General features: G+C 37.6%; 1 protein-coding gene across 2 annotated transcripts in view; it reads left to right on the top strand.

Moving 5' to 3' along the window:
• Window positions 1-11779: 11779 nt before the first annotated feature.
• Window positions 11780-15496, top strand: part of ST18 (ST18 C2H2C-type zinc finger transcription factor) — a gene marked incomplete at both ends in the record, with an annotated part of 163959 nt that continues 160242 nt past the window's right edge. Inside the window, 2 exons of one of the 2 annotated variants that reach the window (XM_084209842.1) lie at window positions 11780-11818; window positions 12112-12247. In XM_084209842.1, the coding sequence (XP_084065968.1) occupies window positions 11780-11818; window positions 12112-12247 (175 nt within the window). Of the gene's footprint in view, window positions 11819-11914; window positions 11969-12111; window positions 12248-15496 lie in introns of those variants that run through there. The other variant, XM_084209841.1, reaches the window with a different exon arrangement.

Here is a 15496-nt window from a genome sequence, read left to right on the forward strand (position 1 = left end):
GTTTTTTTTCAAGATAGCACAATAGCAGGGATTTTGGTTTTCTTGTCTGACATTTGCTATTCATGGATTCATGGTCACTGGGGACAACCTCATCCCTTGGTTTGAAGCCATGCTGGAAGTTGTTGCTTTCACTGCATAGTTCCTTGTGGATGACTTGTATAGGACTGTGATTAAGAATTTTAAGACTTATGAAATTCATGTCTTTAATATTGGCTTTGAAATTTTTTTCAAAAGAACTGATCTTAGAGAAATTATTGCAAACATAAATAATCATGTCGAAAGGAAGAATTTTCCTTCAGGAAAGGGAATTAAATCTTGCAATTTCAATGAGGATTATTTGGGCAAGCTTTGGTCCATTTCCCTGAACTCCTTGCCATCCCATTCACTTTCATTGTTTTCACTTGTTTTCAGAATTTTCCCTTTTTTTCCGAACATTTCATTTCTTTAGGTCCTTCTCCTGTCTCTTTATTTACCTTTCTTCCCTGATTTCAGGATTTTTATTGGAGTAATTTTGGCAAGTTTTGGTCCTTTTCACTGCCCCTCATTTCATCTCAGTCCATTTGGTTGTAGACACTCCATTTCCAAATTTTCTGGGTTTTTTTTCAATTGCATTGTTTTTGATCATATCTCCTTTCCAGAGTGCTTGTTAGACTTTGCTCTCTTGTGATTTCAGTGATGACCAATTGTGCAATCTTTGGTCCGTTTCCTTGCCCTACATATCATCCTAGTCACTTTTATTGTTTTCACCATGTTCCAGAATTTTCTCTTTTTTTTAAGCATTTCTTTTATTCAATGTCTATTCCTGTCTCTTTGTTTAACTTTTTCCTCTGAATTTCAGGTTTAGATGGGAATAATTTTGGCAAGATTTGATGCTTTTCCCTGCATCTCATTTCATCTTAGTAGATTTGGTTGTAGCAAATATACTTGCAAATTTTTTGATTTTTAATTTTTTTGCCTCATATCTCTTTGTCAGAGTGTTTATTCCAATTTCTTGTCTGATTTCATTATTTCATTCCCTTTCCTGGAAGGAAAAATTTCCTATGGTAGTTAACTCGTAAAAAGGAAATTAATGGAGCAGTCATTAAGTATTACAGATATATGTTGCCTGCAATGATTATTTATAGACCTCAAACCCCCACTTAAATTAATTGTTTTTCTCAGATTATATGGTTTTGGGTGTTTTTTTTACCTTTTAAGATGTAGTATGCATTTATGAAACTCACACTCAAATTTAAGTTTTGAAGAACATGAGGATTTTTTGTCATAATCCATCTATCCTCTCCTTTCAAATAAATTTTGTATTCTTTATAATTACCATTGCAATATATACCTTGTTGTTTTTCTACTCTGTTGTTTACACTACTTTAAATGCTGCTAGTTTCTACTCTAGTGTTTAGAAAGCAAAACTTTTTTAATGGATCTTTCATAAATATCTTATTGTTTGTATTTCAGGGTTCAATATTATCTGTCAGGCTCTCTGACACAATAACATAATAAGCATATTCCAAAAGCCTTGTAGAGATTTTCTGAAATAATTTTTCTCATGATATCAGTATTTCAAGTTTATAATGCTAAAAAAAAAATCTTCATTGCAAATTCAGATTTTGAAAAATTTCGTTAAATTAAGCTATTTCGTGGGCACTCTTCTAACATCACTGGGTTCCATTTTAAAGCAAAATGCTTCACTAGTTTCAAAACCAACCATTCTCATTAAACAAGAGCTTGTCCTGATGGGGCTGCATTACATGTTTTTTTCTCCCTTTCCCATTAATTTACTTCTGTCAAGACATTCTGATATTCTGATTCAACTCTCTGGACAACTTTAATTCAGCTTTGAGCAATTATTGGCTAATTCAAAATGCATTGCAATAATACTACTATGTATCCTGATGTATAAGTATGTCAAAATTCTGCAAGGACTTCTTTCAAGAAGTTAATTTATTTGACTGTTAACAAATGGCTTTGTAAGGCAGAGCAAATTATTATGTTAAGGACCTTTGAAAACAAGTTGAACAACTCCAGAGTTTTTATCTCTTTTTAAAGAAATACAGATCTGTTCCATTTGACCTATAAAATGAAGGGAGGTTTCTGTACTGGAATAATAAACAAGAAAAACTGATTTTGTTATGTCTTCGAACATAAAATTATTGACTATTTTCCAGTGTTATCATTGTACTAATTTTTTATAGAGAATATCATTCTCTTGAAGAACAAGGGAACATAAAATAATATTTAGATTATTAAGCATAATGATGATGGCTACAAGGAAGTTTCTGAACAACTCACATTAAGAGGACTTATTTTGCCTTTTCTGCTTTCTGCTTCCTGTCTTGCATTCTTCTTTCTTTCCCAAATTCTTCACTTCAGCTTTTTAGAAATTACAGAGATATGAGTTTCAACAGCTGCCAGAACAACTATTATCTCTAGTTTACCTGGGATAAGTCCAAGTGCTGAATTAATTGTTTGAATCTATGTATGGCTGCCAACACAGCTGTTCCACACTGCAGTCTTTCCTTCCCTTGGTTTGCATCACTATTGGTACTGGTTTGCAAATGCTGTAGTGCAGCTTTCAGTCCATTCTGTGGTATATTTAACCAAACTGAGCTGTATTGCAGTGCTGAAGAAAAAATAATGCTAATTATTCTATTATTATATAATATTATATACATAATATAATCATTATATATAATATTTATATATTATATAAATATTATATATTATATAATTATTTATATTTAATTTAAAATTAAATAATTTTATTTGACTGGCAACTCAGAGCAATCCAGCTGCAAAAGTGGTGGAGAAATGAATTTTGAGGCTCTGAGCCAAATTAAATTTAGAAACATCCACATGCTGTGTGGATATTATTTATCCTTGAGGATTGTTAGTTGTTCCATCAGCCTAAGTTTATGTACAAATGACTAACTGAAATTTGATACCTGTGGTAACACAAAAAAACCTTCTAGCTGAGCTTCTTTTGTCTTAAATTATAGCAGCATTCTTTCTTATGATGGCAGCTTCAAATGGCTAAAATAAAATGCTGGTGCCATAACAAGTTTATACAATGACAAAACCAATTAAATGGGAAATAATTTATCTTTCCCACTTCTGAATTCCTAGAACAAACTCTTTTTCTGAGACAGAAGCTCAACATTTGTATTGTCAACTTGGGAGGTTACTTGGTATTTTCTTGCACATTTTCTTCCATGCACATCAGTAGAATTCCTGAATTTTAAGTCTGTTTTCTATGAAATGGTATGGAATAGGAACTCCTCTATGCCAGCCCATTCGTTTCCAGAACTAATACTGTGTTCATGAGAGAGCAAATGATCTAGACAACTTTCCTGATAGATGTAATTTGCAGGCTATAAAGGCATTGGGTCATTTTAAATTAAGAAATTATGTTCTTGTGTCTCCCTCTTGTGGCGTGAAAATATTTTGACCAGAAATTGTCTCTCAGAGCCTTTGGAAAAGAGTAGCTCAATTCCTGATTTCAGATTTGTTCCTTGCTATACATTCTCTATTGTTTGTGTCCCAAATTTTTATGCTCTTTTAATTGAAGTGTTAAGAATTCTCCTACAGGTGCAGGAAAATTTTCAAGTTAAAATTTTGGCCAGATCTTTTAAGAAAACACTGCTATGCAGCTGAATGTAATGAGTGTCCAAAGATAATAAAATGTTTGTAAGTGCCAAACCTATTGAAGATGTTGTGCAACAGACATGATAGCTCAGAGGGAAGTGAAGGCACAAAGCTGTCCATCAAACATGGGCTAATAAGCATGGGGAATTTATCAGCAGCAAACTCTTAAACCACTAAATTACTCCTGTCATTGTAAGGCACTGACTAGGACAGAATAATCATAGAACCAGAGCAGTCAGTGCAGTAACAGAGTTTTAGTCTCCCATTTCAAAATAGAAAACAAAGTGTTTGAGCTGCTCTTTTGTTCCAGAATTTAGACAAAATGCACAAAACAAAGGAAACTCCCTTGGACTTGGAGCCAAAGGGTTTTCTATCTCTGTTTCTTTAACTGCAGTCCTACAAACTCACTTTAACCTGAGAAAAGATGTATTCTTTTATTTTGTAACCTGACCCAGAAGGGATACTCCTTGGAACACTCTGTCTAGGTGGCAATGTAGGGTTTTTTGACAATATGAGATAAACAGCATCCCCTGAAAGAATGAGAGATGGACTTCAAAACACTCTGTCCTGTTACAAGAGAAGCAAGAGTCTGAGGAGCCTGAGCCACAGAGCTTTAAAGCAGACAAATGTTGTCTTGTCTGGCAAATAAATATCATAAGTTGAAGAGCTTTTAACAGAAGCCACTGCTAATAAGCAAGTATGAGATTCCTGATCTGGTAGTTAATGCCATTCCAGAAATCTAAGCAACACTTTCTAATATGCTGAAGCATACTGAGTATTTCTTAGTGTGATCAAGGGCAGATTTGAAAGCAAGAGTAATACCTCCAAGGGCAATGATCATATTTGCAATCAAACATAAAGTATTTGCGCACCTGTCAGACAAAGAGGGGAAAAGAATTTCCAGGATACCAGAAGCTTTCTGTAAGATCAGACATACCAGGTCAGAGATTTGGTTTTTCCTGTTCATAACTTACTAAGGGACTTGGTTAGTTCCACTTTCTCATTCTTGTACACAAGAAAGATGTTCAAAATACTGTTTGAAAGACTGTTTTGTATGCTTTAAAAGAAAACCAGTCAGAAAGTAGGTTTTTTCTAGAGCAGCAATATGCCAGATGTGAGTTTAGAGAAGGAAAAATAATATGGCACCTACATAAATCATGTAGATGTTGAATTGTGCCTAATTTTTCCTGTCAATACATGGGATTGATATTTCTTTCTTATCTGTCCTGACAGTACTTCAAGTCTGATTTAGAGGTTTTGTAATCCTTTAGATGTTTTGAATATCCTTTTTTCTTGCTGTATATTTTTGCTAGTAAAACTATAGTGCAAGAGATCCCATCTGTGCAAAATCCTATATTTGGTCATAAAGAATGCTACAACAAAGGTGGAATAAAAGTTATATTCTGTCTGAAACAATACTATAACAAGTATTTAGCACTATTTCTTTAGGAAATTTATTCAACAATCAGTCTAATTTTGTCCTACAGAAACTACCACTGCAGACATGCAAGGCAAAATAACTCTAAGATTCTAGGTTAGCATTTACAAAGTATGTTTGAACTTTTGGGTGGAATATAGTGATCCAGAATAACTGGTGGGCATTAAGCAATAAAATAATTAAGGTGTTCCCTTTCCCACTTCTGGAGAGCTAGGGAGCCAACTGTCCTACTGTAAGTGGGCAGCTAAACTGGTACAGAATTTGTATCTGTCTCCACTGGGTGGCAGCCCAAGCTCTTCTCAAACCTGAAAGCAAGCGCTGAAAAAAGCCACCATCACCCTCACATAGCCCCACTTTGTAAACCTCCTGAGACTTTTCTGTATATCTAGTGTCAGGTGGTGGCCCCTTCATCCTCGGGGCCTCTGAGCAGAATGGTCAGAATGGTCTCTCTTCTGCTAATGGCTCCCCAAAAAGGCAGTTCCCATATTGTTCTTAATTAGACTGTGATTAGTTCACACAAACTGCTTTTAAAGTGAGGATTCTGGAGTGAACACCTTCACTGTGGGCACTCTCTACTCACAAAATTCCCTGAAGAAACCCAATGGATTTAAGTAGCTTATCTAGGAATTGAGGGAGAAACCACACACTGTGTTACCCACAGAGTCTTGTACTTTAAGGCACACTGAAGCACCACTGAACCAAGTGAATCCTTGCCTCTGTGACAGACAGCACTTTTGATCTTTTTGATCTGTCTCAGGAGACTCATGGCCATGACTGCAGCCAGTCTGTTCAGCTGGAGTCTTTGCAAGCCTCACTAGTGGTGAGCATCTCTGGCTCTGCCTCCCATGACACTCCCTGGTGAGGGAGGCATTGCTAGGGTTCCTTCCCTCCCCCAGCAAGAAACATGGGTGTCAACAGCTTCAGGTGACAAGGACCCCTCTGTCTTTCCAGGGTGGTAAAGGGAAATTGGCACTGTCCTGGCCATGCCACATAGAAAGTAAATTTCCTTAGGTACTGGAAGTCTTTCTGTACTTTCTGTTGGATACAGTTTCACTTTTGTCTCTTTTCAGTAATTTTAATGGATTTTCCAAGGAGTTGCTTAGCCTCACAGCATAAGTGATAGTTTAGTCACTGTTTCACTAAAAAACGGCATAATACAATAATGAAAATTTTATAGGATTCTGGCATACAAGCTATATTCATTCAATAGAAATCTGTTAGCTTAATCTGTGTAACCTTGGATTATTTCAGGTACTTTCAAAAATTCCTTTAGGAAAGATTGCACTGTTTTCCTTCAGTTGATAAATAAGGTAATGGATCCTTTCCTATTCCATAGAGGGGCCCAGTAAGCTGAGTAACACTGAAAAAAGACCTAGCTTGGAGTTTGCCCTGGTCTCAGAATCACAAGTCAGTGAGCTAGCAGCTTCAGAGCTGTGTCATGCAGAAAGACACACTGCATACCACTTTTCAAAGCCTTTGCACCTCCTAATCTCCAACTCAGGACCTGAGAGATTTAGGAAATCAAACCCAGGCAAGAATAACCTGTTAAGGAAAAGGATAATCTCTGAAAAAATTTTCTGCACCTTAATCTATAACCCTCATATTAAGTTTAGGGTCCCAGTCTGAGAACCTAAGAGTCCTTGAAAAGTTTTCAGTTGTTTTCCTTTAAATGTTTTCAGCCGAGTTTATTTGAAGATTGTTGCTGAAATGGATGCTTCATATCATAAAACACCTAAAGGAAAATGAAAACTATCTTTACTTTTACAGGATGAAATTTTAGTTCTGGAACAGAGGTGTTTCTAATAAAACCGTCTTTGGGAGCTGCATGATTTTTTGTTGTTGTTGTTGAATCAAAGCTACAATGAAAATATCTTATTGCATTAGTTTTTTTTCTTGTTAAAAGATGGAAGTATCAAAGGCTTCTGCACCCCTTTTGTGATGCAGACTGCCCCAGAGTCCGATGGCTCTGGTAGTGCAAGCTGATGTAGCTGACTGTGGCCCACTAGGAAAGGTACAGCTCTTCCCACTCCCTCCTCAGCTGCACAGGAGGTTTCTCATACTCAAACCAGAGATACTTCTTCCCTAATGTCTAGGAGTGGTGTCATGAGCTGTACAGAAATCCAGCCAGAACAAACCACAGACCATGCCCTGGTACCATGGCCATGCCACCAGCCCCATCCTGTTAATGCCAAAGCTCATTTGGCAGCATTTACTCAGATTTCCATGAGTTTCCTTTGGTGCCTGTGGTCATGTCTGTGATGGTGATTGCTGACAGCATTTTGAGACAACAGGCTTTCAACCAGTGACAATTTTTGGAGGAACTTATCTTAAGAGTGAGACCTAGACTGTGATATTTGCTTCTAAAGGAAAGGAGAGTGAATATGGACCTCAGCTTTATCTCCAGATATTTTACCTGCACTTGAAATGTCTTCCACCCAGACAAAGTGCTTAATACCTGCCATGAAATGATGCAACACACCAAGAGGAGGACTAACCTTTCTGTGCCTGTTGCTTTGTAACATTTGATGCTGCCTAAGGGTCTTCTGGTCTCCTGTGGAAACAACCTGGTCTCTGCCTGCCCACCAGTGGGCCTCTGTCCCCCGCCCACCCCTGAAAGAGGGCTTTCATGGTTAATTTTTGTGAAGCGCTTTGCAATTACTACCTGACAGATGCCTAAATATGGGCCTTGGTTAGTATAATAGAGTAACTAAAATGACCTTTACAGAACCATTTTTGTTGTAAAAACCTCTCCTCTCAGTGTGCTCTGCTTTAATGTTCTCATCTTCTTTCCATTTAATTGTCATCTCATACCTTTTGTTTCTTTTCATTGACCCTTCTGGACAACTGTTTTTGGGAAAGCCTTTTTATATATCTCTCTTTCCTTTCTCTCTCTAATAGATACCATCTTCTTTTAAAGAGCAGGCTCTCCCTCCCTCAGCTAAGTACTATCTTGGCAGGCAACTGGGGAGGAGGAGTCTTCTTTAAAAGGCTCTGAAATTGTGCTGTTAAAAAAATATATAAATAAAGCAACAAACCTTTTAATAGGGCTTTGAACAATCATCCCTTTCATTCCCTTATGGCCTTTTGTGCTTCTGGCTTTTTTATTATTTAGTGTGCTTCAAAAAAAAAAGAAAAAAATCCAAATGTTTTATGTTAAGCCATTAAGAGTTTATTTGGGTTGAAAATAAATAAATAAATGTGATGCTAGCAGTTGGGACTGTGAGCACATGCACAGTTGCCTGGCAGAGGCAACCTATAGGAGGCACATCAGAAGGCCAGAATAAGCTTCAGTAAAAGACCAGAACAAAAGCATCAGCAGCATTTGTTTCTGGTTAAGTACTTTTGCATGAGCCTGACTACTGGAGTGGTTTACCCAGCTTTTATCTGTTTCAAATTCACCTCAGTCCCCTCAACCCTTGCTACAGAATCACTCCAGACTGCAATTCATGGTAATTGCACAGAACAGGAGAAAGCATGGGATTTTTAAAAATCTTTTTTTTGTTTTAATTTTTAAATCACCTGATGGGAGCATGTGACTGGTGGGTATCCCATGTTGCTCCTGGAGTTATGAAATACCTGTTTTATCCATGACTTGCCCGATTTTTTTCTTTTGTGTGTGTATTTTGATTTATTTTTTTAAAGTCATGGGTAAATTTTGTGAATAGCCAGAAACAGCATTTTGTTCCTTTTTCTCTTTCTACCTCCTTCCATTTTTGTTTGCCAGCTTTGCCTGTCATCCCCAGAGAATTCTGTATCAGGCTGGTGGCTACAGCTAGGTGTCCTCTCTGTGCATAATTGCTATCAATCTTTCTTCATCTCAGCTCTCTGGTGGAGCCATTTGGGAGAGAGAGAAGAGTCTTTGGCAATAAACGTTATTAGGCTCACATCTTAGCTCCCATGTGAGGAATTTGGCAAATCAATATAAAAACTTAAACTTTCTAACCCTGTTTCTCTGAAGTATATGGAAATTCCTGAAAAGCACACATATCGGCTGCAGCTGATCTTGTTAAATTGATTGCAAGTAGATAGGAGGAACTTCTAATCTGAGCCTGACTTTGCTGTCTCAGTTTGAGACTTGTGAATAAAACAACCTGATAATCATTGTGAAGTGGAATGAATGGAGTCGCTGACAGTCCAGATCTCAAAAATTTAGGGGACAGGTGTCCCTCTCTAGAAAGGATTCAAAGGAAGGACAGTGCCTAAAGGGCACCTTTCCATGAGTGCCATTTTGTGTGTGGGACATAGAATGTCAGGTTGCAAATGACAAAAAGAGCTTCTGTCACACATCACCTCAGGTGCGTCGAAGAACAGAAATCCCCTGCATTCTGCTTTAAACAAGAGAACATGAAACTGTCTCTCTAACACAGTGACATCTCCACTTTTTGCTCTCTTGCAAAGTGCTGCTGATCTGTAGAATCATAGAATATCCTGAGTTGGATGGGACCCACAAGGATCAACAAAGAAAAAAAAAATATCTTGAAAGAATACGAAGGAGTATGATCTGAACACAAATTTAATTGCTAGATTCTTTTCACTTGTGTAGTTTGGTGGAGTTCTCTATAAAAATAAAGTGTACCTTTCAAAATTTTGTTACAGGATCAGGAACAGTAAAGGAAAAGTCATCAGATACTTGGACTTGAGAGGCTTAATGTTTTATAGACCTGGCTCTTGTGTTCAGCCTACTGTGTGCTGGTTCTGATCTATTCAGAAATAGGTACCAGGGCTCAGAAAAAAGCTCAAGAGGAAGACCAAACTAAGGTTTTCCCAGTCCATAAAACAGGAATTATAAACTTTCTGACTTTATAGTGACCTATGAAAATAATCAACTTACTGCATTCTGCAGTATTTTAGAAGGCAGGATATGTGTTCCTGAGATATGGAAAATTAAGTGGAAAATTGAGGTTATTGGGAATGGGGAAGGCTACTTTGCTATTAAAAATTACTAATTTTAATGAGATGAGAAGAACTTATACTGTAAACTTGAAATATAAAAAAATCCCCAAAGATCAGCGGAAAACTTCCTATTGGTTTTTTAAAGTCTTGACTAAAAAGCAGTAACAACTGGTATAGTGTCTTCAACTATTATGGACAAGTGAAGGTTCATTTGATATCTGTAAGTAATTGCTTTTGGAGAATGGTACTGCTTGACAAAGCACAGCTCTAACCAAAAACTGTCTGATTGTTGGATACTGAGAAAGCAATCATATTTGTTTTAAAAATCCTGAGTTCCTTGGACAATTTTACTTGTAAGATTATTCACCAGTAATATTTTAGAGACTTCTTCTCAAGTTTGCATGAATGAAATGTATCTAGTTATCTCAAGGGTTTATGTATTTCTAGAAAACCTTTACAATTTAAAAGCTGCACTTTTGTTATCCAATTATTGGTCATGGACCATTCAGCTATTGAATAATATCAGCAGTTGAATGTGCTTCATGTCATTCCTCCAATGATACTTATTCCTGAAATATAGATTTGGAATAACCTATGTCACAAATCTATAAACATTTATAAAAGGGCAGATCAAGACCCCATAAAAGAAAATTCCAACTTGAGTTTATTTTACAACACAATGTCACCATGTCTCATATTTTCCTCTCACAAACATACATTGCAGGTGTTTTATAACACCTGTCTTTTAGACCTTTGAAAAATCAAAAAATATTCACTAAAGAGCTGTTAAAGGAAAAAAAAATCAAGCATGGGAGGGGATACCTTGGAGATAAGAAGTGAGGATGGTTTGGATTGTGTGGCAAAAATAGGATTCCAGTGCTTGTCTGAGAGTTAAAGACTGAAACTGCAAAGGGATTAATAAGAACAATTATTTATTCTTCCAAATCTGGAAACAGTTGTTTGTGATTTATTGTAAGTATAAGGAAAGGCACTGGAGTGGCTTGGTGTGAGTGGAGGCCAGTGGTCAGTGCTGGAAGTGCTGGGTCTATATGGTAATTCTCTTCCTAAGCAGGGCTGAAAAAGACATTTCTGCTTCTCTGCCTAAGTGTGGCTTTGGGGTGACGAGTGGGGTAAGAATTTACAAAGAAGAGATAAATTTAAAATAATATTTAGACAGCTTTGGTTTTTTTTTCTTGTCATGAAGTAGAGTAAGTCACTGAGTTTGTCAGTTTCTGTGATGAGTCTGGAAGATTCTGAATTAACTTCTGCTGCTTAACCGAGGGCTCCAAATCTAGATCCTGCACAAATTCCATATGTTCCTTTTAGATCCCTTCTGGAAGAAAATAAAGGTTATATTGAGGAAAGTCCTGTGCAAGGACTACAGCAAATACACTCAGTAGATTAAGCAAGACTGAACTTCTGCTTCAACCTGATAAAGCAAATAAAGCATGATGTTAAGACAGAGGAAGAGTAACACCCGCCACCTCCTCCTCCTCCTCCTCCTCCTTCTCCTCCTTCTCTGCACACACACACAACTTGTTTACAAAAGTGCCTTGTAGTGACTGCTGGTGGTGTCACTCCGTCCCATGCCCCAGAGCTATCACCGGGCCTGATGGGAGATGTGACTACAGCATCGGACATGGGACTGTTTGTTCACTCACTTTCTGTGAAGAGAGTTTTGAACTGTGTTTTGAATAGACAGCATTTTCTTTGTGTGCTTGGTAAATAACACAGAGCAAAGTTAGTCAGCAAGTTGCATAGCTTCTGCATTCTGATTCTTTGGAGCCCTTTTGTACCAAGCTTGACAGGATGTTTTTAACAGAATGTGACCTCACTGGGATACCAGAGGTAAGGAAAAAAGTTATTGGGGCTGTGGTGGAATATTTTGCGCAGAGCTGACCGAAAGTACCGCTTTAAAATGCCTTTTGGAAAGAAGATGGTCTCATGGTGATCCAGACAACACCTTGTTCAGTGAAAATCAATGTCTCTCACTCCTTCGTGAGTTGTAGGAAGTCTTAATGAGATTTTCAATTTCCCACCTGTGGGAAAAGGCTGATCTGCAGATCTCAGAATGATCATGCACTTGCTCATTGAGCAAAGGCCCAGTTCTAGAGCATCAAAGTGTTTTCTTTCTAACACAGCACAGAATAAGCAGAGCAGATCCAGTTGTTCATCCAAGTCCTAGGAGCAGCAGCGTGAGCGTCGGAGCGGCGGCAAACCCAGCAAGACCGGGACAGGTCAACCTTGCGGACACCCATCCTCAGCCGCTGGGTGAAGGTAAGAGGCAAAGCCACACAAAGCAGAGTCCCCGAGCTCCCTGGGCAGGACCAGGAGTGGGTTTTCATCACGGAAAGCCTCATCCGTGGAGCAGAGGCTGCCGTGCCTGGGGGCAGAGCAGGGGGGGTGCGGTGCCCCAGGGCTGCGGGCGCTGCGGGCACCCCCTCTCCTCGCTCTGCTGGCCAGCGCAGGGGGACCGGCACCTCGGGATGCTGGGGAGCCCCACCTGCCCCGGCCCTCCAGGGCTTCCCCAGGGGGCTGCCCCAGCTTCCTGGCACTGACAGGGTGGAGTGGTGAGAGCTTCAGCTGCAGTAAAAGAAGGGAGAGAAAAATATGAATCTTCCACAAGTCGGAGAATGTGGTTTAAAACCAAGCATGATAAAGAGGATGTCAGATTCAGAAAGATATACAGTATAAAATATTATTGATTCATGCTGAATATCTCAGTGATTTGTTTACATTCAGGATCAAGAAAGGCGTTTATAGAAAATTAAAGAAAAATGCATTATTACAAAAAATAGCTTCATGGATAATAAAATCTAGCTGTTCTGAAATGAAATTAACAATATATGATCCTCTTTACTATCTATATATTTACTATCTATATCTTTGTTTTTGTGGTCTTCAATTAAAGGGGTTTTTTTCTCAGACAGTATAGGTGACTTAAAAATTTTAAAAGTTTGTTTCAAGTCACTGGTGGAGCGGTGAGAGGAAATGAAGTTCTCATGATACATAAAACTGTTATTCATACTTTAAGAATTTCACAACAAAGAGATCTAAAAATATGCTTTTAAAATTGGAAAGTTTTGGGTTTTGCTGACAATGAAAGTGTTCTTTGGTAAATGAGGATGGAAAACTTTGCTCATTTACTTATGACTAACTAGAGGTGCTTTTTACTGTAAAACACATAGAGAGCTAGGGCTTTGTTTTTTCTTGTGATCAGTTAAAAAATGGATGGTTTGAACTTCATTTGGTTGTATAAAAAATGTGGTGAGTGCATCACTCCTCCTAGTAAGACAGGGTAATGACTTTGGTTTGACAAAGCTTTTACAGTGATACTTTTATATTGCCAAGCCTGCTACTGTACTTCAATCCATTGCTGTGTGGTTATAAAAGCTGCAAGGTCTGCCCTAATTAAAGCAAATATTTGTATTGAAGAACCTTCTAGAGAGAAGCATGTTCTGTAAAGCAGAGATATTTCAAATGGGCATGACTAAAGATGTTAAATTTATATTCACAACTTTGGTATTTGTGTTGCTGTAGTACTTCTGAGCTTCATCATAGGTCAGATACTTGGAATTCTATAATAAAAACCAAGATTTTATAAAGCAGATATCTAATTATCACATGAAACATGAAAAAGCAGTTCAATTAAAAAAATAGAGCAAATTATTAGTAATAAATGTGTTAAGATAGAGTTTTCAGATTTAATAACCACCTATAGCTGCATATGTACTGTGAGGCGATTTTTTTAACAGATGATTTTTCCTAGTGTCTCATTCACTAAAGATAAACTTCCACCAATAGAAGTAAGCTTGATCTTTTTATGACCTTCAGTCAGGAAGAAGTTAGTAGGGTGGGATGCAATTTACTTCATCCCATAAGTTGGGGAACATTTCTTCTGAGTGCAGAAGTTCAATAAAAGTGGATTGTTTCGTGCTGATGAAACCTAAAGTGGAGAAACCGGTAGAGGTCAGTGCAGAGCGCGGAAATGGAAGGAGAGTGCCAAGGCTTTGTGCATTTATGCTCTCTACTTTTGATCTCTAACTTTTCCTTTAAAATGGGGTAAAAGCTTACTGTGGCTTACAGGCAATATTCTTATCCTCTTCAAAAGACAGATTAAACATACTTGTGATGTTGTGATAATGTTACACTGTTTAAACAGTTCAATTTAAGCAACAAAACACATTTTGTTGCATGTTATAGCTAGCAGACAGATGCTGGTACCCTTATTTGGTGGAATCATTACTGAAACCAATATGTAATACTCATTACATGTACTGTAGTGGTAAATACATTTAGATGATGATTATGTAGTAAAAAAAAGTAGAAGAAAGTATAACATTTAGGGAACAAGTTTTAAAATATTTGAAGTTAGAGTAACAACAGAATTGTTCTCATTTTTGGTAAAAATTTTGATAATTATCATTATCTGGTGTTTTAAAAGCCTTTCTTCATGTATATACATAGATATGCAGAGGGCTGTGGGGAGGCAGACTCTGTATATAAAGTTGAATTATCTTTTGTTTCTCTTTTTAAAGCCATTGTTTGCTCATGGTTTCCTTTTGTGATTTAAAGCAAGTAAAAGAATCACTGCCTATAGTCTGTGCATGAAAAGATCCTTCAATATATATTAGCTGCAAAATCTTCTCTCTGAAAAGCTTCTGTTCAGACTTCTTTCTGTGGATCTAGAAAGCGCAACCTGCCTGTCCCTATTCTATTTCTTTACACTTTAACTAAGTACTTTGAAAAGTAGCTAGTTATTGAATTGTGATTGTTGAATATCAAGGAATTGCAAAAAAGATTCTCACCAGATAAAAGGGGTTATGTTCTACTTTGATTCTGATACCAATTTACATCTGCTGTCTATGATGTTAGGGAGAAATTTCCTGTACCTTTAAAGAAAGTAGAGCCACACAAAGAGTAAATATTCTTGAAAATCCTCTTCACTTGTTCTGCTTACCTTTCATGTTCTTCTTTAAATTGATTATGGAGGCACTGGAAAGAATCCAACACCTTTGAAAATCATACTTTCTTTTCATTTGCTTTATCATGCTCTCAAAAGTGACAGGAACCAGACAGAGACTCTGCAACCCTTCCTCACAGGCACTTGTGCTGTGTGCCATGAGTGTGAAGGAAGCTCCAGGGGCTTTAAAGGGAGGATTACTGGAGGGGAGGGATTCCCTGCTAACTGCAGCAGCTATCAGCACTATAAACTGAGATGGGAAGGAGAGAGAGGTATTATCAGCTGCTGTTGCATATCTGACCCGTGATATGTTTTTGCTACAATCCTCAGTGTAACATCACACACAGGTCTTCCAATCCCCGGGTTTTCATGTCAATATATCCCTTTATACATGTAGCATCAAGTACTGGATTTGCTGAAGCCAGTGAAGTGCTTCTTCGCAGTTTGAATCAGTGGTGAGACCAGATTCTCTTTTTTTTTTTTTTTTTTCTTCCTGGGGCAAAGGAAACTTAGAACTTATCTCATTTCTTTCATAACACAGGATCCAAGATCCAATCTAATAG

Source organism: Fringilla coelebs (genome assembly GCF_963513975.1).
Source record: "Fringilla coelebs genome assembly, chromosome: 1".
Lineage (NCBI taxonomy): Eukaryota > Metazoa > Chordata > Aves > Passeriformes > Fringillidae > Fringilla > Fringilla coelebs.